We start from the raw sequence: 23,531 nt of genomic DNA, 5'->3' as shown, positions 1-23,531 counted from the left end.
ATTTTGTTCAAGAACCAGCCATGAGGAGTATATAATATGATTAATTTCTCAACTACAAAGAAAAGAACAAGGGAAAAGCTGCTCACTGGAATGTTGGTTTTACAGCCCATTAAAATTTTCAGTTACAAATGACTTGTATTAAAACATACATATTAAGAGATTAACTTCTACGCACCGTCCCACATTATTCTTCTCTCCACGCACATGTATAAGCCTCAGCCCATCTTCCCACAACCTCACGCTAATTCATAAATTCCACTATTCTCACCTCCCTCAACAGCCAGGCAGATTCTCATACCCTCATCTGTTGTGGTAATTCCTATTCTTTACGGTTCATTTGGTAAATATATTAAGTTGATGCCTGTGAGAGAAGAACATGCTGAAGTCCCTCTGGCCACATGCATACCCTATGGCCATGTGCACGGTCACAACTACTGGTTTTGGTGGCATAGGTAATGCCTCCGGGACTCTTTAGGAGGCCGTGCTAGAAAGCAACTACTACACCAATACATGCTAGCATAGGTTTTTCATAATTCTAAGGAAAAAACTCAAATTCATCCTAAAAAGAGATTATAGCTGTGCAGAGCTAGGCTCTCCTGTCTACCAGGTTGGTTTTTTATTAGTTCGCTCTTTAAAAGGTTTTACATTTTTCCAGTACCCCAAATATATTTTTAACAAAGAAAACTGGAAGGCTTCTGTAACCTATTATGAATCTTTGTCTCGTTAGGCTTTGGTAATACCCTCTGCTGTCTTGTGCTTATTGTAGGGGTTTAGCAATTCTTTTTATGAAGAAAAGTACACCCTGCCTGTGCCGACTCTTTCACAAGTGCTACGCATATACAGTACATCCACGTTACTGCTCCCACGGTACAGACACGGTAGCAGCGAAGAAGTTGGAGAAAGGTATGCTAATGAGTAGAGACACCATCCAGGTTAGCCATCCACTGTGTTTGTCCTAGTACAAACGTCTAACAAAAGATAGCTTCTGTCTGGAGGAGCTTACTGCCCACAGGAGATGAAACACAAAAGAGCGAGGAACGTGCTCAAACACGGTGCCGTGCCCTGGGTCACACAACAGGCTGGTGGAAGAGCTAAGATTAAAACCCACAGACAGCTCTTCAGGCAGTGCCTTTCCCAGGGAAAGATCCAGGCCCCGTATCAACGAGGAGGCCAAGCACTTGTATACATACTCACAGCACATAGTGCAGGAGCAGCTACCACCCCCCAAAATACTAACAAAGGTTTGAAGTCTCCTCTGATAAATATGCACCTGCTCGCCCTTTGCTGATACCCCAGAACATGGTACCTCTTTCTACTGCCCTTAAATTTATTCCCATATCAGACTGAAGGTTTTGCCTCAACAGTTCTAGTTAATTCTGAAGTCTGGGAAATGCATGTCTTAACTATTTCATTACTTCTTCAGTAAATATCTTATTTTTAGAAGTAAAAAGTCGCTACATTTTTTTCCCAAGCTCTGGGAACATTTCAGGAATGTGAGGCAAGATACACAGTTATTAGAAATAGATATTTCCCAAGCCATTCACAATAAATTCTCGAACAACTATATTAAATTACAATTCACAAAATTCACTATTAATCTACTAATGCATGCAGGCAGGAGTGTACCTCCCTACATCTTTCAGCTACCCAAAGCAACATTTTGTGCATGCCTTTCATATTCCAAACTTTCTCTTCTTATGAGTGGACTTTTCTTGTAAACAAAGCATTATTAGAGAAGTTCTGTTGTTGTTGCTTTACTTTAGTACGCTATATGGCAAAATCTGGAGCAGGTTAAAGGCTGGAATTTTTAATTTAAGAACAAGGTAAAAAATATTTCATTAGCTGATATATTCCTCTCTAATATATAGTTATTTCCCAGCTACCTCGTGACATTTGAAGAATAGAATTATTCAGGACTGACTACATGAACATAGAGCACAGAAGAATGTATGTGCTGGTGCACCTAAAGAAGTGAAGGGGATATGTCAGCATGGGGGAGCTGATGGGGTATATCAGAGGTGTTGGTGCACACTGTGCACAAAGGAGAATGCCAGTGGCTCAGGGAAGAAAGAAGGCAAGGCTGAACCCTCAATTCTGTGCCAATTCTTTATTTCTCTATCCTTCTTTCGGTCCATTTTCCACAAACATACCCAGAACCTCTTTCCTGATAATTTATGCACTGCAACTTCTTTCAATTTCAAATCACACCTTCATCCTTGCCCAAAATAATCTTCCAAGATCTTGCTTACAAGAGGATTTTTCATGAAGTACATTCACTTTTAAACCACTCTTTCTATGAACTCTCCCTATCATCCTCCACTGAAAACACTTTTCTGTAAAAGTGAGTTGTGGGACAGAGCCAAGTGGACATCCTGTCCCAAAACGCAAAATAACAACCCTGTATGGTTAGGAACTCGATTTTCAACTGCCTAGCTAGAAGCTCATGGATATTAAATGATTGTATACTGGTGGAAATACAACAGCGGCTCTTAAACCATTGGTATGTTTTGCAAAATTTTATCAAAGGAGTTTAGTAAGTTAAAAACCATTACGTTTTTTTTTTTTTAAGAGAAAAGAAAGCCTAGCAGCTAACATTATGTGTGTTGCACCATTCACCTGAACTCATAAGATGTTTTTTGTATTCCATTTTCTGTCACTCATCTCATTTATTCTCCTTCATGGTGTAATCCCCCCTAGTGTCTTGTCTTGTCTCCTGACAGGCTGCAAGCTCTTCAGAGCAGGCACAATTGTCTTTCTTGCTATATAAATCAAGTTACATGCTAATGTTAAATTATAATGTTTTGACAGGATTTTTAAGATGAACCTGATTATATGAAACAATAGAACTGATTTTTTTCCTGAAATTTTCTTGTTTAAAAAAAAAAAGATACTAGAAGAGGAGAAGTAGGGGGTTTATTTCCTATGATTTTTTTAAAACTTATTGTTTTTCTCCTACCTGTCTTTCAGGGAGAGCAAGTGAAAAAAGTTGGAGGTCATGGAAGGAGAAGAAAAAAAGAAAACAGTGTAAAGAATATAAAGAGTAGGAAACAAAAACAAATTCTTAAATTATAATTTCCAAAACCAGAATGCTAAACTAAATCCCATGAAAAATACTGGGATAAACATTTCCTTATAGTAGATTCAGTTGAATGAAAAGGAATTCTACATTATCTTTCCCCCATTTTTGACAAGCTCTAGAAAAAGCCATAATAATTTTACACTCAATTTATCACTTAAGTATATTTATAATGAATAATCACAGCTGATGGCTAACTGACAGGTAAGCCAATGCATCTCCTTCCACCACTCATTCATGCTCATCCTCATCACCATTTCCCTTTCGTTTCTTTGGTGTGATGGTCGACATGTAGTAAGAGTAATGGAAGGCTGTGAAAGACATGAGCAGTGTTCCCTGACTTCTGCCTCCAGGCATTAGCAATTTAGATAAATAAGAAAAAGAGTATGAAGAAGATACCACCAATGGCTTCCAAAAAGAAATCCAAACTGGTTTCCTGATTGTCTTTGAGGATTGGTCCGGACAGCATTGACTGAGCACTGCCTTCATGAGATTGGCCTATTTTGTATTTTAGAGAAACAATTCAGTCTTCAGAAGTGATGGCTTTGGAGGGACCTAAAAGCAGCCTTCCAATTCCTATGACAAGGGGATCAACAAGAGAGGGCCAGGCTCCTCACAGCAGTGCTTGGTTGGAGGACGAGAGCCAATGGACAAAAAGTGAATCAAGAGAGGATCAGTTTTTCCCCATGAGGACAGCCAGACGTTGAAACAGGCTGTCAAAACAGGGTTGTGCGGTCTCTGTCCTTGGAGGTTTTCAAGCTCTGACTGAATAAAACCCCGAGTAGCCTGGTCTTATCTCCTAGATGATCCGGCTTGGAGGAAGAGGTTGGACTACAGACCTTCTGAGATGCCTTCCAACCAGACTAATCTTATGATTTCCAGGGTGTCTCTATTTTTTTTTTTTTTTTAATAATATACCTGTTGAATGACAGTTATTCAAAAGCCCTGAGTACCAAGGAAAGCCAATGTGTTTCCACAGAGGTTCTTACATGCTTGTGAATTTCAAAATCAGGACTTTTATTTGGTTGCCCAACTATGGATAATAATGCCATAACCCCAGACATCTTTTATGGCCTAGAAACTGAACTGGAACTATCAGCCTGTTTTCACAGGACCCCATTATTTTGCTTGTCTATTTTGTTTTTATTAGCATTACTGTGAGAAGCCACACATAGATCAGGGGCTATGGGATTTTTTCAGTTAGAAATAGTCTTTAGTTGTGCTGTTATTTTTTGCAGCCTTGATGCCTTCCGTTGCATTTTCAGCATTACAGAAGTGACACATTCTCATGTATGCTAAAAGGCAAAGTTGTTACCAAAAACTCCTCCTTCTTGCTGTTCCTATCCACAATGCTATTACTCTTTTCTTATCCTGGGGGGAACATGAGGGTTTAGTCATATGCTCATTCTTTTCCAAGGCATAAACAGTAGCCCTGAAAGATGACTAGCATCTTTATAAAGAAGCTACAGTATCTGGTCCTCACAACACATGGTTCCTATTTTTGTCATTCTGATAAAAGCATAGCAATGTCAATATTTTTTTCTTGTGATTTGGTGATTGTCAATGACCTGTATGTCAGCTGATACAGCTGACACAGTTACATCAGAAATTAGTGCTCAGTCTCTTTAGAAGTCAGACACATGGACACTGAGCACAAGAAAAATTATAAGACAATCCACATGATACTCCATTAAACAATGAAACATGTGACTGACTAAAAAACAGAGATACATCAGCAAATTTCCCTGAGGAAGTTTATGGTATTTAACTCCTAAACATTAATTTTATTGTACTGTATGAGGAACCAATTAACTGAGAGTTTCATTTTTATTGGACATCGGGAATTATTGTTCAGAATATAGATGAACAGTAAATTCAGCATATTTTAATTTTATTAGGCTTGGCTTGTTCATCTCACGCATTTTTGCTGATTTTAAAAGGTAATTAGATATTTCATCAATAACTTTGTGTGCCTTATTTTATTTAGAACACTTCCAGCAGCCATGAGCCGATATGTAAGACACATACAACGTACCCATTGTATATTCAGATTTTCCCCCACTAATTGGATATGGTTGAAATAGTGATTAAAGCGCTTTCAGAAAAACTCATGTTGATGACATCTGACTGGGAACACAATATGATTTGTTACAACAAATTATCCACGGGGGAGAGGAGAAGTGGGCAAAGAAAAATAATTGTTGTTTCCAAAATTTGGCGTATTTCCATAAAAAGAACATAGGTATCAGCAAATAAAAGGCTACTTAGAAGCTTTCCTGAGAATTTGTGAATAACCTGGAAAATATATTTGGGGCAAACCCCACTTCCAGAAACACAGACTTAGTAACTATTTTTTCCTGAGAAAACAAATACTAAAAATTTCCATGTATTTCAATTTCTTGCACACCTCAGTTTAGAAAACAAAGTATGTTGTTCTTCATCTCTCCAGAGAAGAAACTATCTGGAATTCAACAACTTCAATCATACTGAAAAACATCAGGACCGATACAACATATCACACTGCCATAAGCAGCTAGTCAAAATTTCACTTCCTTTTTATCGCGATCATCAAATGCTGAAAGAAGCAATGGAGTGCAGTTTCCAAAATGAATCTTACTGAGCACCATTAATGGGGGAGGACTCATCCTCTTTACAAAGTTTGGGCTATTCTGTCTCTTTTAGTGGAAAGCTAATTGTAAACAGTGCTACTAATGCAGAACCACAGAGAAAGCACGGGGAAGCAATCTGTCCTGGGGCATTCTGCTCCTTACAGTTGTTGAAGAACACCCAATCTTTGTTGAAGAACACCCAGTCTACCACTGTTCTCAACCTAACTCCTCCTGCCTTTTCTGTAAATCGCTCCCCAGAAGCAGCCCCTTTTGCTTTCCCAAATCTTTATTTCATTCCCTTTCTTATCTCTTACACAGGAGAGAGAATCATGCCTTAGTATTCCACATACAAATCTATACATATGTGCATTAATAAAATGATCACACTACCTACGACTGAAGAGCAGCCTCCTCTGAGGTGGAACTATGCAGTTTTCAAAGGGCACAATACAAAACTTATCTTCTATCACTTACACTGTTTTAATACTTTTGAAACACTTCACAAATATTAATTAGCTCTAAATAAATTCTAATTATTTCTAAGAGTGGCCCTAGCAGATCTCTATCATCTGGTGTGAAATCTGACTTCAGTGAAGTCAACAGCAACAGCTCCTCAGACCTCAGCAGAGCTGACATTTCACTCGCCATTGCTAAAATGCTGGGAGTCGTGTATTATCTAGCAAGTATCACGAGTGAAAGTGAACCAGTAATAGCAACAGCAACAAATGATAGGGTTAAAGAATGCTGGCTGACAATGAAAAGAGAAGGGTTAATTGCCCCGAGCCAATCTGTGTAGCCTAAATGTGGGAGAAGCTTTGCCACAGTCTGGGAAATACCGCAATCGGGCTCTTGTTTGGTTTCAACATCAGCGGGAATGAAAGGAGCTCACCTGCTGCTAAAACCAATTGATGTACTTAGGGTACTGGGGTTAACTCCTAACATCTGCTCATGCCACAGGTCACTAACTTAGTTAACACCCCACTTTGAAACATCAACTCTTTACAAAGAGATTTGCATTATACATCTACATGAATATTACACATTATGTATATAATAAAATACATATCAAGAGGTTTGCATAAAAATCAAAATACTTAAATTCCAAATTGCACACAGTGACTGGATAACCAGGGATGTAGCAAATAAGTAGGTAACCAGTATTTTTCTTGCTAATCGTGGACAATATAGTCCATTGCATACTGCCAACTTATTTTTCTCATATGAAAAAATGCTTTGGATCTAAATAATAATATTAAGTATTTTACACACCATGCAATTATATCTAGGTATGGAGGTTAAAAATCAATTGGAAGCATAGATTATGAATCTTTTTCTCGAATAGAAATGTAATCCTAATAGAAGTTCCTCCCTTTTTCTCTGCCAACTTTACCACCACACAATATGCCATAGAGAAAAAAGGGGAAGTGTCAACTTGTGTAAATTGTCCCTTATGTAATGCAAACCATCTGTTTAAAAAACAAAACAAAATGAAAAACCAAGCCACTCCCAAGCATGATGTGCTATGGAGAAAAAGAAAGAAAAGGAAATTTACTACATTGAATTGGAAGCCAAAGACCATGACCTGCCATGTAACCATGGAGAAAATATTTACCCCTCTCCTCCCTGTATTTACTCTATTTTGCAAAATATTTGCAGAAGTATAAGTGAATAATTTGCTCTGCTCATATTAGAGATTGATATTGTTTGCAATCAGGTAGGAACCCAAGCAGAGAAAGCTCCTTGTTTTCAATAACAGACAGAATAGCTCTCGCACAGTGATGCCACTGCTGGGTCAGAAGGTCCCCGAGTCCCCAACCACTGGAACCTGGCAAAGCATAGGGGGACAAAGTATCGGTATACTTTTGCCCTGTTCTTACACTCGTCTCTAAGTATCTGCCATGAGAGGAATCTAAGTGGGCACCTGCTATGAACTGTTATGACTATTTTTGTGTTATCTTCAGCCAAATCATCAGAAAAGGAAGTTTGTGTAGAGGAATCAGTACTCTTCCTTTCCACAGTCTCTCTCTGGATAAGTCATTAGTCCATTGGGAAGCACTGGTTGAGGAGTCCCACCACATACGCTCTCTGGAACCACCGGGAGACATATATTTGACCCTCTGTTGCTCTAACATGGCCAGGTGAATCAGAAAGCATTGAATAAGTTAGTCTGGTTTCACTATCTAAGCTGAATGAAAGAAATATAGCAGTATAGCTAGGTATTCATAATTTTTTCTCTTTCATTGACCTCAAGGCTTGCTCACACATTCTCTTCCAGCTGCAGCTGTGCTGCCTGAAGAGGCCACTATCTCCAATCACAGCCCCCTGCCAAAGGTTACCACTGTGACCAGGCTGCTCGCTTAATCACTTCCCAACATGCTTCCATTAAAATGAGCCAGCTCAGTTGAAGCAATTTTAACAGAAAATCCTTGCTATCCCAGCCTGGACAGAAGCAAGTTAAGGAGTGCTTAACCAAGAATCTTGGCCGGTATGTCAGAAGTTAGAGGCACAGTGATGAGCAACTGGAGGCAGTTGTCTCTTCTGCTACTTGGCCTGCAGACAGAAGGTGGCCATGAGGGGTGACCAGCAGCACAAGTGACTAGAAATCTGCAGTGCCTTAGATGACATGCCGCTGAATTTGAGATACTGTTTTGGAGATCTGACTTTTCAAAGGGGCAGGGCACATAACAGTATAAATGTCCCTTTAAAGGAGTCCCCAACTGGACATCCATACTCAAGGTACTCTGCACCATTAGCTAGTTATGAAAATAATTGTTGTCACAACAATTCCCTCCTCCTGCTCCCTCAGATTTTCAAATCTCCCTTTTATTGAGGAACAGTATATGAAAATTTTCATAGTTCTTTGTTATTTGTGACTGGAACTGAATTGTCCCATGGAGATTTTTATTGTTCCTATGTGCAGATTAATGCTAGTAAATAACAGAATCATCACTGAAGAATTCCTGTCAACCAGCCATACAAAATAATTCTGAAAATCTTTCAGTCCAGAAAAAAGGGTAGGTTTTCTAAAAGGACCAGGGAGATGTAGAAGTGATGTTCCATTTTCACAAGGTACGTAAGTCAAATTTAAGACATACAATGGCAGTCAGGTAAAGACGCTGGTAGTGGGATCTTCAGAAGTTCACAGGAAGGCCTTGCATCCAAAAGCGAACTCAGTGAAAATTAAGCATTTAACATGCTGAGAAGTTGAGCAAAGTAACCTGCCGTATGTTTTCTGTTGCAGTGCTATACTGGTACCCACTTTAGCTCAGTTCAAGCTAGAATAGGTGACGGTACTAAAGTTTACAATACAAACATTTGCTAAATATTTCTGAGACTTAGATCCTAGTGCCTTTGTCACTCTTCAAATGAAGATTGAGCCTCCTACATCACTCAGGTGCTTTAGAAAATTTTATCCAAAGCTCTTTGGTTTACAATCTACCACATCTTTGCCAAGAGGACTGATACACAGAAGGGCAAGCAGGAAAGTGGGAGAAATATGTTTTAATGGCCTGTCAAAAACATTACTTGATGTGAACATGTTATAGTTTTAAGGCAGCTAGGTTTTTCATTGCTACAAGCCTTTTAGGTGTAGCTAAATCCGTATATGCTTTTTTGTTTACACTAAACTGTGAGTAAAAAGAAGAAAATCCTTTGGACTACTTATCACTTTTCCTCAGCTTCTCAGTCAAATTCAGTCAAACATGCCAGGGAATCACCAAACACAGAGCTGTCTTTTTCCACTGGCTTCTGCTCAGCCCTAGACCTTGGCATGCTGTTAATTCCAAGCCTTACTGCCAGGAGCAGCAGCAACTTTGCTCTTTTTTCTTTTTCATTTTCAAGGTTACACAAACATGCGATGTCATATGTACTTCATGGATGTGAAGAACTATAGGACTGTCTTACAGTTAATGTACATGCAGCAAAAAGAAGGAAAAAACCCCAGTCTCAACTCTTGCTATCCAAACCACACTTCATTAACATGGAACTAATTTAATCTGTCAGATATATCTAATGGGGTGCTTTCCTGACCTTTTCCAGGCCTACAGTTATGGTAGCATTCATACTCAGTGTGGCTTTCAGGTAAACATTCTGTAATGTGAATCACTACTTCTCCCATTTGAGAGAGGCTGAGTGTGAAATCACTGGAAGAACTGAATGAGCCTGTGCTGTGGTACTGCGGCTGCTGAGAGACGTGGAGTGTTTTGGACAGTAATTTTCAGCAGTGGTCCCAGTCTGTACAACATTAGGAAAAGGAATTAGTGGCCAAAGAAACTCAAGTGTGCATTCAAGTACTGTATCTGCAATGTTACAGAAACTGAAAGAAATCAGAAATTGTGGGCTAAGCCAGCTTAACTAAAGGAAACTTTTTATGTTCTGATTTTATGAAACTGCAGCAGTGGCAAGTCCTGAGTAACTCAAAACAACTGATGAATTAGTGAGTTAGTCAATGACACAGATGGATACACTGACATGGACACAATAAAGCTAAACACCCATGTTAGAGAACAATAGAATAAGCAAGTCCTAGATAACTCAGTAGGAAACTGATGTCAGAAGAGTTATACAAGCACAAATGCATGAAAACAAGTCTATGAAATTCATGCTCTAGCTCAGTCTATTCATGGAAATGGAGTTCCTCAATTATTCTTTAACTTCTATTTATTATCATCCTGCTGACAGGAACATGAAATCCTATAGAAGGCTTAAATAAAATTTCCAAAAAAATCTAGGGAGTATAGAGAACAATACAAATCTTTCAAAGATTAAAAATGTAGATGCTATATTTTTTAGTGTTAGGCTCTCATAAATATACTCATAGTTTGTGTTAGTCCATCAAACTGAAAGACATATGCTAACTTTGATCTCTGTGCAGAACCCCCGTTGAGATTAATGTGAGTTCTGTGTGAAGAAAGAGACTAGAATAGGCCCTCAGTTCACAAATAGTAAGCAGGCTGCTTCAGGAAAAAAACATATTTTCTTGCAACAGTGTTGAAATTTATTGGGAAGTTTCAAATAGCTTCTCTTCAGATGTATGTATGTATGTGTGGTCATGAGCATGTTCACTTGTCAAAAAGATCTGTCAGAAAGAAGGTGCACAAATCTACTTGTCGTGTGAAATGTTTTGCTGTTGCGTTGAAACGCACACTTCATCTCTGACAACCTTTTCTCATACGATACCGGCTAATTCTCTGTTTTACACTCATCTGTGCAAGTTAATGGCTTTGTCCATCTGGCGAGAGAGGTGATACTTTTATACAGATTGGCATGAAATTGTGCCCTATACCCACTTCCAGCTAAAAAAATCTACAGGACTTACTGCATCCCGCTTTGTAGCTGAAACCAGGAGGAAGAAGGAATCCTTGCTGTGCAGCTGCTGCTAGGGTTCGTTGGTCTGGAGGGAATACGGGAATCATTAATGGAGGCAGCTGACCCTGGACCTGCTGAACAGGAGAGGGAAAATCAAACGTGGAATTTTGTGGGGGAAAATGTCTGCTTACGTGTTTTCTCTCACTTCTGCTCTGAGAGGTCAGGTTTGAATATGCTCCTCCATAATGGGGTGTTCCAGTAGCATCGACTAGTCAGCCTCACCTTAATTACCAAACCACTTCATGTGAATTACATTAATCCAAAATAAATCGAAAGATTCTGCTAACACATACCTATATCCCCATTAATTATTTTCCCCACAGTCCATAATGCCTCACTTCTCTTTGACTGCAGGGTGGCTCTTTTATTGCACCGTGTAACAATGTCTCTGTCTCAGACAGTAGCTTTCACCCTGACTGAGCCCAAACACAAAGATACACACACACAGAAGTACAACTATGTGCATAAGTAGCGTACAGCACGGTCAGTACTATTTTTCTGCCCATATACATGCACTTATTGGTACATGTGAAAAGACAATGTCTCTGAGATGGCAAGAAAAAAGGCTCAGAGACTTTATTCACAAATAAAACACAGCTATGTCTGAAGCATTAGCTGTTCAACTTTGCACAGCAACTGTACACAACCATGCAAGTCAGGAAATGGAAAATATTATATTGTAAGTGGATACTGCAGGGGACTTAAGACATGCAGAAATTAGTCATCAAAACTGGAAGTCGGCCATGGCACAACATCTAATACTATTGCTTTTACCCAGTTCTGTCAGTTTTTAATTGCTAGAAATGGACATTGTCTTTGTATTTCACCCAGATGAGAAACAAAAAGTTTGCTAGATTAAAATGTTAAATGGCTGGTTTTAATTAAAAAACCCCACTGTACTGACCAGATCAGTCAGTAAAGGCAGACTGACTCATTCTTTAAGAGAGGTCATCCAGATTTTTAATGGCACTGTAAAGCTAAGGCATGTGAGGTACGGATACATTATCAAAGACCTTAAGAAACAAGGAGAATTAGCGTGTTGATAGACAATCTCTTTTGGCCAGAGGTGTAAGAAGGTGTTACTCCCTTTGTTATTGCCTGTGCAGCAGAACTGGTGAAAGAGAACCTATGCCAGCTCCTTGGTTGTCACAGTTCAGACTACAGCACCTTGACTTAATTTTATTTTAATTTAATCTCCTGAAGATCCAGGAGATGTCCTGGCTCACCCAACACTGCTACAAGGCAGAAGAGCGGTACGAAATTTGGGAAGGTAACCTCTTCATTTACGCCAGGACCTGTCAACACCCGTGTGTGTGTGCTGACTGCATCTTTATAGTCCAAAACCATTTGTTAGGATGGAGCGCAGGAGCGCTGTTGATGGAAATTCTTGCACTGGGAGATTAAGGTTGGGACTGAAGCTAGAGTAGGTGTAGCTCTGCTCACTGAACTAACTCGATCCATTTTTTGTTATTTCAGTGTTCTCCTTTCTATTCTGATCCTGTTAACTAGAAGACATACACTTTTAACTGGACTGCTGGAGAAAAAAAGCATATAAAATGTAATTTATTCTCTATACCCACTCAGTCACCCTAGAACTGCCCAATGTCTGCCTTTTCTTCATGCGTTTATTTTTTGTTTGTTTTGTTTGGGGGTTTGGAGGGTTTTTTTAAGACAAAGACAAAGTAACTGCATTCTTTTAGAACAAAAATGAACAGCCGTGTGGAATTTTTGCATAGTACTCTTCTTCGGCAAAAAGCCACAGAACTTTTTTTTTAAATGGTTTCCAAGGATGAAAGTGACTTTGCCAAGCAAAGAAGCTTCAAAACAGGACTCAAAAACACTAATAGAAAGACAGATGGTTCTACTAAGAGCTTTGCTGCCAAAAAAAATGTTAAAAAAAAGTGAAAAAAATGGAGTGATGTTATTGAAGCTGACTGCAAAGTTCTCTGATGACTGCAAATACTCTTGTCCCACTGCAAGTGTTAACTCTGCCTCCAGGGCTAATATAACTAAAGCACCACACACACACAAATTGTCATTGCCAAGCCCACAATGTAGCACAAGTCTGCACTTGATTCCAAGTGACTGCCAAATACACGAGCAAAACACCACACTGAAAAATTCCCATTTAGGAAAACATTTACCAGGAAAATGCCCTTTCTTCTTAAATCTGACTGCTGCATTTCATGTTTTCAAATCGCTGGTCCTCTTTATCTCTCCAAGGGGCCTTATACCCACTAATTTCAAATGACACAACCCTGGTTGCATTCAGGAGGTAAGAGCTATAGAGTGATGAGGATGGTTTGCATGGATACAGAAATAACGCAGTCAAAACAATGTGATTTTCATTCCAGGATGGAATGTATGTAGCTCCACTCAAACAGCTACACTTCATTTTCTCCCAAATACAAATAAGTGCAAACATTAGTTTATTTTAATCCGGTTACCTGACACAATACAATACAAATTACGGACTCTTCATTTTTATGGCTGATTTAACTACTACATCTTAACTTTTGTTATGCTTATTATTATTGCCTAGAATTGCTACGATACAACTGTTTCAAGTGGCACAGAATACAGGCCCTCCTCCTGAGTTTTACGTGAAGTGTGTTTTCCTCTTTCCTTTTTTTTTTAAAAGGCTATTACTATGTCAGTTACATCTCTCTCAAATGTTTTTTGTTATAAAGTTTACATACTTTCCAATGTTTTCTTGATGTTAACATCTTGATACTGCATTTCTAATTTGAACGTAACGGATTGCAAATCAGAGCTATTTTTTGGGCCTTTCAATTTGTTCTGCTAATGGACATATAAATAAGTCCATAAAAAGAAACACATCTTTAACAATCTAAAAATGCATATAGCTGTCAGGATTCTCCACTGGCCAATCTCTTTATGTGATTACTTCTTCTTAGCTGTAATTACCTAGAGGTAAAGATTGTAGTTTAAATCCTCACAAAATTCCCAATGGATTTAATGGGCTACAATTTCACCTTGTAACTTCTTATCTACATTAGGATATTAGTCTGGATGGTACCGATACAATCTTCTAAGGGCCTGTTTTTTCACCACACATACTATTGCCACAATGTCAACTGATCACACAGTTCCCTGATCTTTCTTTTAATCAGATATCAGATATCACATATCAGATGAACCAGAAATACTCTTGTACTGCATGGCAAACTGTAGAGGCATGGTATGCACAGAAAAGGCATATGACAGATATAAAATAACAAAGAAATGAATTGAATATCATGAAAGCCGTAATATTCTATACAATCAATTCGCTAGTCAATGCATTCATACTTTCATGCATCTCTGACACATAATTTGGGGCAAGAGGAAAGATGGTGATGAAATGAAGTAAGTAAAACCATACCACTTGAGATTTAGTTTATGAGAAATACTCCCCTTAAGGAAGCAGACACACAAAAGTTCAAACAGGCCAAAAAAGTAAAGGTTCTCTAATTCATAATGAGGACAGCAAGCCATCTTCTGTAACAGCAAACTATTTTAGGAGTGGAAGAAATTACAACCAAGTTTCAACTAGAGCCCAAACCCAAATCAGGGACCCTTCATACTTGTCACTGAAAATCCAAAAAGGGGACGAGCTCTAAAGAACTTATTAATGAAAAAAGCAGTATGAGCACATGACAAGCAACTAATAGTCTATCTACTGTGCAAGTGGGAAACTGAGGCATCCAGAGTTGCCTGTAGAGATTTTCAATTTGGGGAAGTGTGTCACTGTATCTTTATTTGTTTCAATGCCTTTGAAAGATCTGCCCTTAAATGACCTATCCTTATCAAAAGAAATTGGTTAGTAAACTTGGAACTGATTCGAGTTATCAAAGCCTGGGCCAGCATCTTCACAAATCTGTGCATGTCCTTTATGACTTGACCATACCAAATCCAACCGCACAAAAGATGTATGTTCAGTGTAGCCACAGCTAGATTCCCAGCATTCCCAGCTTCATTATAATTGTAGCATTTCCGCCTAAATTTTGGTCTCCTACCTACTTTTAGGAACATACTATGGTTACCACAGCTACCTAAGCAGTAAGCAGTATGTTTTTAACAGTCACCCCTACTGTTTGTTACTAGCTCCTGCTGTGACTTATATAAATTTAGGCTGCAAACGCTTGACAACTACAGTTCTACTCTATTTTCTGTAAAACGTCACGTGTGCTTTGGGTCACTATATAAATAGCTAGAGACAAAATAGTTTAAGGAAACGTTAAGGTTGCAAAGTTAGGCCTTGAAAGCTTAGGAAATGTCAGAATCAGAATAGCATGACTGACCTTATTTTAGTCCATTATGCCCATGCATCCCAACACAGTCCTTAATGAAAAAGTTCACAATTTCCCCCCTTCACGTGACTGTTGCTTAATCTAGCAGGCTTATAATATTTCTCAAGTAACATAAACCTGTACTTTCAACAAATCTAAGCCCTTAACGTAGCAGCTGCTATTACTGTTATTTATTTTATCTTTATACACTTCCACCAATTTCATTTCCGCAGTTGCTCATTACATGTTTATTAGCATAAACTTTTATGTAAGTTTTCCTCTCTCCAAGATAAATATTTCAATACATTTCCTGGCATCCGTATATAACACTTTCCCCTGAGGGGCGAATACTGATCTTCCACCCACCTCTAGTCCTTCAGAAGCAATTCTATCCATTTCGGTGAGACCGGTGATGGAGTAACAAATTACTTAGTGTGAGTAAGAATGGCTGCTAAAAGCAACACTCCCTTCTCTACAAACTGACAAAACTCTGAGCAGTACTTTTCTCTCGAGCTCTTCAGAAGATGCCCTTCAAGAGCAGTATGAGCATCTTTGCTGAAATGATCTCTTACATGGCTTCTTCATGTCGAAGTGTGGCTAATTTTTATTTTCATTTGAGTTTTTCTCAGCAGCCTCAAAGTTCAGATTTTACATTCCTAGAACCGTGGATGTGCATGAATGATTCTTTTAACTACAAACTGTTGTATGAGTATCTTCTTGCCTGAGACTTGTTTGTAAGTTAAGCATCTCTTCTACTGTATATGAAATAATTTAATGCACATTTAACATGCAATAACATAAATCTGTCCTTCAAAAATGACATGTTTAATTGCATCGGTCCCCCTTCCTCCAGAAACACTTGGCTCATGGTGGCACACACTATGCTCAAGGACCGGATTCTTTAATTAGCATATGTGTTGGCCATCTCTTTCTCTCTCCCTCACACACCCCACATCTATCTTAAGGGAAATAAAAATATATATCCTCATATAACTACAATCTGCTATTTTCCCTTACAGTGACGCTTAAAATAAGAAAAGAAAATGTTGTTGTCCTCATTCTCCTCCCTACATCAGTTCCCTAAAATGACATATGCGTGTCCTAAAGGGAGCCTTGCCTATCCAGGTAATGCAATGATCACTCTCCTACTGAGTTTGAGGTGGCTTTTTATGGGGTGCTTCGTGAGTGCTTAAGACGCAAAACAGAAGGCGGATGCCAAGCAGCAGAGATGCAGAGAGGAAGACACCGAGGAACAGACAGCACACCCATTCCACCCCGTGCTCTGACCTAACGCTTTGCTTTTACTGCTGAGGGGCAGCTCGCTCCTCTGCCAGACCGACTGGTATAAGGGATCCCGACAAAGGATTTTATGAATCTCTACCTGAAAATTCTTCTGCAGCGGATGATTTGAGCCCTAATATTATTCTTCCCTTTGCTGCATAGGAGGCTTACACAATTCATACCAGTACTTAGCAAAATTCATTCTGTCTGAACACCTCCGTTCACTCAATAGTAGCACCTCACTGTTCACAACTGTTTGCAAACAGTGACACTGATCATAGAAAAACATGCTCTCAGAGCAGCAATCTTTTAAGAAGAATAAAAAAGGCTATTTAGGGAGACCCCCCACCCCCCATTACAACTTCACTAGCACAGGAGAGCTCTATGTGGAGTGGTAGTGTGGAAAAAATTATTAGTTTAATGGAATATGGAGACAATCCTTAACAGGTAATAGTTGGTATGTATGCAATTTGGCTCACGGAAAACACAAGGAACAAACTTTCAGGAAAACTGAAACACATCTCAGAGAATTACATGAACATTTTTCATTTTAAAAAAGCAAGGCTTTTCAGGCTGGAAACTTTCTGTCTTTGCTCAGTCCTGCAAGAGAATCCAGGCGTCACCATCCATCTCAAATTCGTCTCATCATAAAATCTGTAAGTACTACTAAATGAACACATGCTTAGCCTTTTTAACTGCAGTGCAGAGAAGTGTCTTAAACTGCCACATAGTACAGACAGTAGCTGTTTCCACATCGATAACTTGCTTTCAAAGGCTTCCCTCCTCCATTTCTCACTATAGAACAAAATGTGCTGGTGAGAGACAAACACCTCCACAAGCACTTTGAAGGACATAAGCCAAAAGGACCTTTTGCATTAAGGACCAGCTCTTGGATACTTCTAAAGTAAAAGCAGTATTACTTATTCATTTATGTAACTAAAATAAAGAACTTTAGAACACTTCTTTTATATTTGATTTGGTACAGAAAAATATACAGAGGAGGGAAAAGCAGTAAGATGACTTCTTCCCATTTGGGATGACATGCAGCAAGAAGCACTCATGCTTGTGTCACTCAGCGTATAAGTTATCTACAGGGCAATTCTGTCACAAAGGCATTTGAACAAATAGCCTAACTGAAAAGGAAGAGGCTACCCAAAATAAAAAGAACATAAACTGGAATTCATTCCAAAATGCAGCTGGTTTAAGTCAAAAGCCTAAAAGTTCATGCAGGAATGGCTGCTCCAGACTATGTAACACCCCAGTGTGTGGGGTCCTCTGGCAAAACCAGAACTTTCAGAGCTACTCTAATTCAGGTAACAGCTACATGGGAAGACTGAAGTGCACTCTCAAAAGAGCCCTTTCTAATCCAAGCTCAAAATAATTTCTATTTCCTTTTTAGAGAAGAAAAAGATCCATCGTTCGGCTGATTGAGCCATTTGTTTCATGAAGAGGTTAAAGTTAGCAGAGGACACAAAATTGGCTTTTGAGGTATGATGACCAGTGTTTGGGCCAAACCGACTTATTTCACCTTACTTAACATTCACACAGGTACTGTTTCTTGTGCCATAGCTTCCGAGCACCTAGGTGCCTTGTTTAAATGTTAGCACCCTTCCTAGAAGAATAAGCCAGGACTATAATTGAAACCCGCCACAAACTTGAGGCTGTCAAAACTGCTGATTTACATTGTATATTGTCCTCTATTTGTGGTTTTGCTGGCTAATAGCAACTTGCTCCTAAACAGAACTGTCATGTAGCAAGAGTTAATCTGCAAAGTCACTCCCTTCAAACTGGAAAATCTATGAACTTACATTAATGACTGATGCTACCTCACAGCGTATGATGGAGCATACAGTTCCCAGATGCTTGGTTAATGCTTTTCCCAGTGAGGTCTGGACCAGTGCTGATTGCTCTAGCAGTAAGCTATTCAGCGAAACATTTGTCAGTGAAAAGAAAACAGGTGTGAGATTTCCTGATGTGTTTTAAAAGGCAGCATGTAGGATAATTTCTTGAGCTGCACATGCGTACTGTTTTCTACAGTTAGCTGATCTATTATATATTGGTTCAGTTATTCAGATTATAATGAACTATGGGAATTTTTGTACATACCATAATCAGAGACAAAAATAAGTATACTTCCCTTGTCATTGTTCATATCAGCCTTCCAGAAGTCACCTGCACACTTTTTCCTGATTTTCCACATTCTGTTTAAAGAGGCTGAAGTGGCTGGGTTTTGCACATGTGTGCTAACCCAGCTCTCTTTCTTTTCAAAGTCACTTCTTGGGTATACCCAATGCTCACATTTTACCAGATCAAAAGTCTTTGTGCAACAGTATTATGGACTGCTGTCCAAAGAGGTCTGGAAAGAAAGCCCGATATTAACTACTGCTTCAGAGGAAGCAGGGAGCAGCAAATAGGACAGCTTGTGTCAGCTCTTTTTGACAGATAAATTACGTGAGCTAGGAGAAATGCCCCTCCTTGCTATCTCTTCAGCCCTTTCGAGGTGCCTTTGGGCTCCTCTGGACACCAAAGTATTGCTGTGCATGTTTCATGCAAAGGATGCAAACAGGACCATAAAATGCTTGGCTATAAACCTGCCCAAGATGGTTTTCAGGTTGAGAATGCAGTTTAGGTAAAGAAACATATTTATTCTAATTGTGGTTCTTACTCCTATGTAGACATAAGTGATGCAGTTTTTGGGGTATGAACGTACACACTGAAGATTTCTTTAGTGCATTTTCCCCAAAAGATCAAGAAAGGGGTGGCAAAAGCAAGGCTGATGCCATTATACCTAAGCAAGGCTGACTGGTATTTTTGTCATATAAAGTTATTCAGAGGTAACTGTGTTAAGGCCAGCTGCTACACCTCCCCCTTTACCCATTGTTGATTTTTCCATTACATATTCAAACACCAGTAACTAATCATTCTGATGTATAAATTGCAGTAATATTTTTCCTGCCTACTGATGCAAAAAAAATAATTTTTCAACCTCTGAAACAGGGAGAACAGTTCTACTATGGAAACCACTGTATTTAAGATGGTGTATAGAAGGCGGCAAGTGCCATGACCTCATTTTTGACACAATAGTAAAGTCCAAATTCATGAATAGATCAATATCTAGGGCCTAAACCACTAATAATGGACTGCCTTCTTTTAAGAGACTCGTTATTTTATTAATGATCCTGAGGCACTCCTGGAGAAAAGCTGTGAATCAAAAGTAGTACTACCCCATTGTTCAAACACCGCTTGATGAAACGGGGGACCATAAAGTAAGATGAAGTCAATGCGTATGCTGTGGTATTTCGGTGGAAAGCAAAAGGTTTGCAAGGTAGGCCCATCTCTCATCCTGGTCTTCCTTCATTCCCACCACAGTACGCATGGTAGGTACCAGTAATGGGAGGTGATAGTTCCCTAAAGCTTTCCTCTGTTCCTGAAGTGGTATCTCCCTCTCTAACCGCCTTGCACTGCAGTATCGCCACAATCTGGCCTTCTATTTCAACTCTTCCACTGCCACTCATTATGAGTCACCCACAACACATTGCTTGTAATGATTCTATACATAATTACAGTAAAATATTTAAGTCTCATCAACTAATGTGAAACAATTCTACTTTCATAACCCTTAACACAGAAATCTTGCTTACTCCAATTAGTTGACACAGAAGACAAGGCGATCATTGGAATTCTGCCTTATAATAACTATTTCTTGTTTTGGTTTGGGCTTTTTTTGTGCCAATTTCCTTCATATGATTTAAGGTAATACTACTATATAGAGAAGAAGGCATATTCTTTCAAACAAACCCCTAAGGTTTCAAGATGTGTTTTTCACTCAGTATCTCTTTGACAAGTGGAATATCATTAATTAAAACAAACACAACAATTTTAATGTGTAGGCGGTGGGCAAGAAACAGGGGTTATTTAGTATCATGTAGTGGGCAGAAATTCAAAACCCATTCGGCTGCTGAATAGTGCAATGGTATAAACAAACATGAAAGTCCTATCAAAGTCATCCACTTAAAATCATACTATCTCGAAAAAGAGAGAAAAAATAGACATAAAGGACTCAGAAAACAAATTCCACACTAAAAGTCTGTACCTTCTCTTGCTTTCTTTAAATTGAAAGGTTGAGGGACACAGTTAATAAAACCATATACAATCTAATACAGTACAGGGAAAGAAACATTCTTCATGGCATGATCAGTGTAGACTTTGGCAGAATTGGGTCTGCTCAGAAAAATCTTAGACTTAAATCCACTGATTAAACGCTTTGAATGCTCCCTCTTTTTCCCAATTTTATTATTATTAAATCAGATACATGTTTCAGTGTATGTCTGGTCTCCAGTGACATCAGTTTCAGAGCACTAGTTGCTACAACAACTCAATGTAATTCCTTCCCGAAGACAATATTATTATTATTTTATATTGAGTTTTATTGCTCTCTACATGATCTTAAAAACCCCTGCACTTCAATGTGATGGACAAATGGCCAGGAAAACTAAGACCAAATGTTAGTAGAAACCTCTGTGGAAAACACATTTCTAGTATTGGATAGCCTCTAATTACTGCCCAGGAAAATGCACAATAAAGATCACTCTTCAATCTTTCAGCTGTTCAGACTTGTTTCTGACTGTCCCTTTTGCCAGTGGAATTGCTCCTCAATAGAGTTCACTTCTACCATCAAAAGTTCGATTTTAAAAGTGAAAAGGATTCAAGTTGCAAAAGAAAGACTATTTAAATAGATACGCAGCCACTCTTCCATTCATGTCCTGACGCTTTTTTTCCCTTGTTACCAAAAATCCTCATATGAAAATGCTTTTCACAGGTTTTATTTGGGAACATTTTCTGAATAGGACTGAAGAGAGTCTCTCATTTTGTGCCTACGATTTGGTGACAGCAATACAGTTAAAACGCAATTAACTGCAGATACAATGATAAAGTTTAGACATCTCATCATCTGATTTCTGTACAGCCAGGTAGCCAGCTATCCAAATCCTGCAGCTTGTTACAATTTTGATTGTCCTAAACATTCTGTCTTTTTTTTTCTTTGCTGTCTCCTTCAGGTCTTCCTTGTCTTCCTCCTCCTCCTTTATTATTATTAGAAATATGAGGAAAAACAGCAAAAGAAAAAAAAAAAAGGAGAGACTAAATCTAATTGTTTCTCTGGCTCTTGTAGATATGGACCACAGAATGGAGAAGAAAATTGTCTACCTCACAAGAGCACCTAGCATCATAAATCAGTTTTTAATTTTACTGGTGGATTACAGCAATCAGATAAACATTTGCTGCCTGCCTCCCCTGTACATTGCTCTTTGAATCAACTTGGCCCAAGATTTAGTTAGGTGTGGGAGTCCTACCTACCTTACAACTCCCAGACAATATCTGATTGGTATGCAGTGGGGAAAAATGTAATAGCAATCACAAAGCAGAATACACGCGTAATATATGAAGTGCAGGATCTCACAAGAGGGAGAAAAGTACAACATAATGAAAATGAATAATTTTGGGGTATTTTCTTCCTAGTCTGAAGTAGTTCTTGAATGTACAATCATTTCTTCTGGCTTGACTGCCTTTAAATATACACATACCATACTCCTAGTTCAATTTTTAAGCCACTATAGGTATTAGAGGACAATTTACATGTGATTTGCATTTTTTTTTTCTGTGCCTGTGGTTTTGGTAAGTCTTCCAAACCTAATGACTGTTCTTTTGGCCAGCAACATAAATGCTGTAATCACACAATTATTGTGCTGGGAACAGTTTAATTCAGCATTTTGTTCTCAACCACAGAACAATTACTCAACAATTTTGGTTAACCATACTAGCTCACTGCCTGGAGAGGAAGCAGAATATTCACAAGATCTATTGTCTTACATAAAGGCAGTCAGTAGATTCTTATCTATTACAACTTTCCAGCATCTCTTTGCTCTTTGCGGTACTTCCACATACTCCCAGTTAATGAAAATAAATTACTAGCAGCACACTGTAGTAGCTTATTCATCTCTATCTGTTGAATGCTTTTAATTGTGCATTTGCATACTAAAGAGAAAGGTAGATGTGATGCGTCTGGGAGAGAGGAATATAACCGAGCACTGTAAAAAGCTCTGAAAATATGACAGTGATGTGATCCATCTATTCTATTCTAAACATACACCATGGCTCTTCAGCCATGCATTTCTCTTTAGCAATAAAAGGAATTTTTCTGATCAATTGATTTATTCCTAGTACTGTTCGTACTGAAACACTGCTGGCTATAAAGTACTCCTGAGATCTCTTTAAGCACCACTGGAGACAGAGAACGAAGTTTTAATCTAGAACACAGTCTCTGGGGCTGGATGCTTGGTGCAACTGAAAATCAGAGGCTTATTACTAAGGTTCACTAATGCAAATCAGCGATGGGACAGATGCAGCCCCAGTGTAACGGTGGGAACTGATGAACCTCATGGCTCTCATCATGTCACACAGTATGACAGCACTTGAAGCCACTGAGTTTGGTTGAAGTGAGAGTGGGAAAAGCCCTTGAGTAGTCTTCACTCACTCACTGGCGTGACTGAGGATATGCAGATTTATTTGAAACCCCCAACATTTTTGCCAGATAAACAATTTTGCAAATGTTCACTGGAAGTGGGCACTTTTTTTTTTTTTTTTTTTTTTAATTTAGGCACTAACACTTAACATGCTTTTGTGTGGTAGACCTGATTTTCAGTAAAGCAAATGAAAGTTCTGACACTTCAGTAAGAATACATTTAAGTTAGTTAACTAAGTATCAAGATTCTTACATATTTTCTGCTCCAAATTTCAGTTCTGGAAGCATTTTACCTAAGCAAATATAAACATTTTAATAATTCCTTTTCCACTTTTGTTTTTGTTTTGTCTTGTCAGTCACAGGGAATATTTTCATTCAGAGCTGTG

The 23,531-nt window shown here is 38.7% G+C and overlaps 1 protein-coding gene across 9 annotated transcripts in view; it reads right to left on the bottom strand.

Annotated features, from left to right (window-relative positions):
• The window catches only part of SOX5 (SRY-box transcription factor 5), a 657,382-nt gene that overhangs the window by 92,827 nt on the left and 541,024 nt on the right, over window positions 1–23,531 (bottom strand). For 8 of the 9 annotated variants that reach the window (XM_075758111.1, XM_075758131.1, XM_075758121.1 and 5 more), the window contains one exon: window positions 11,003–11,126. In XM_075758111.1, coding sequence (XP_075614226.1) covers window positions 11,003–11,126 — 124 coding nt within the window. The remainder of the gene's footprint in view (window positions 1–11,002; window positions 11,127–23,531) is intronic. The other variant, XM_075758157.1, reaches the window with a different exon arrangement.

Source organism: Balearica regulorum, chromosome 1 (genome assembly GCF_011004875.1).
Source record: "Balearica regulorum gibbericeps isolate bBalReg1 chromosome 1, bBalReg1.pri, whole genome shotgun sequence".
NCBI lineage: Eukaryota > Metazoa > Chordata > Aves > Gruiformes > Gruidae > Balearica > Balearica regulorum.
This window is presented reverse-complemented; position numbering and strand designations above follow the sequence as displayed.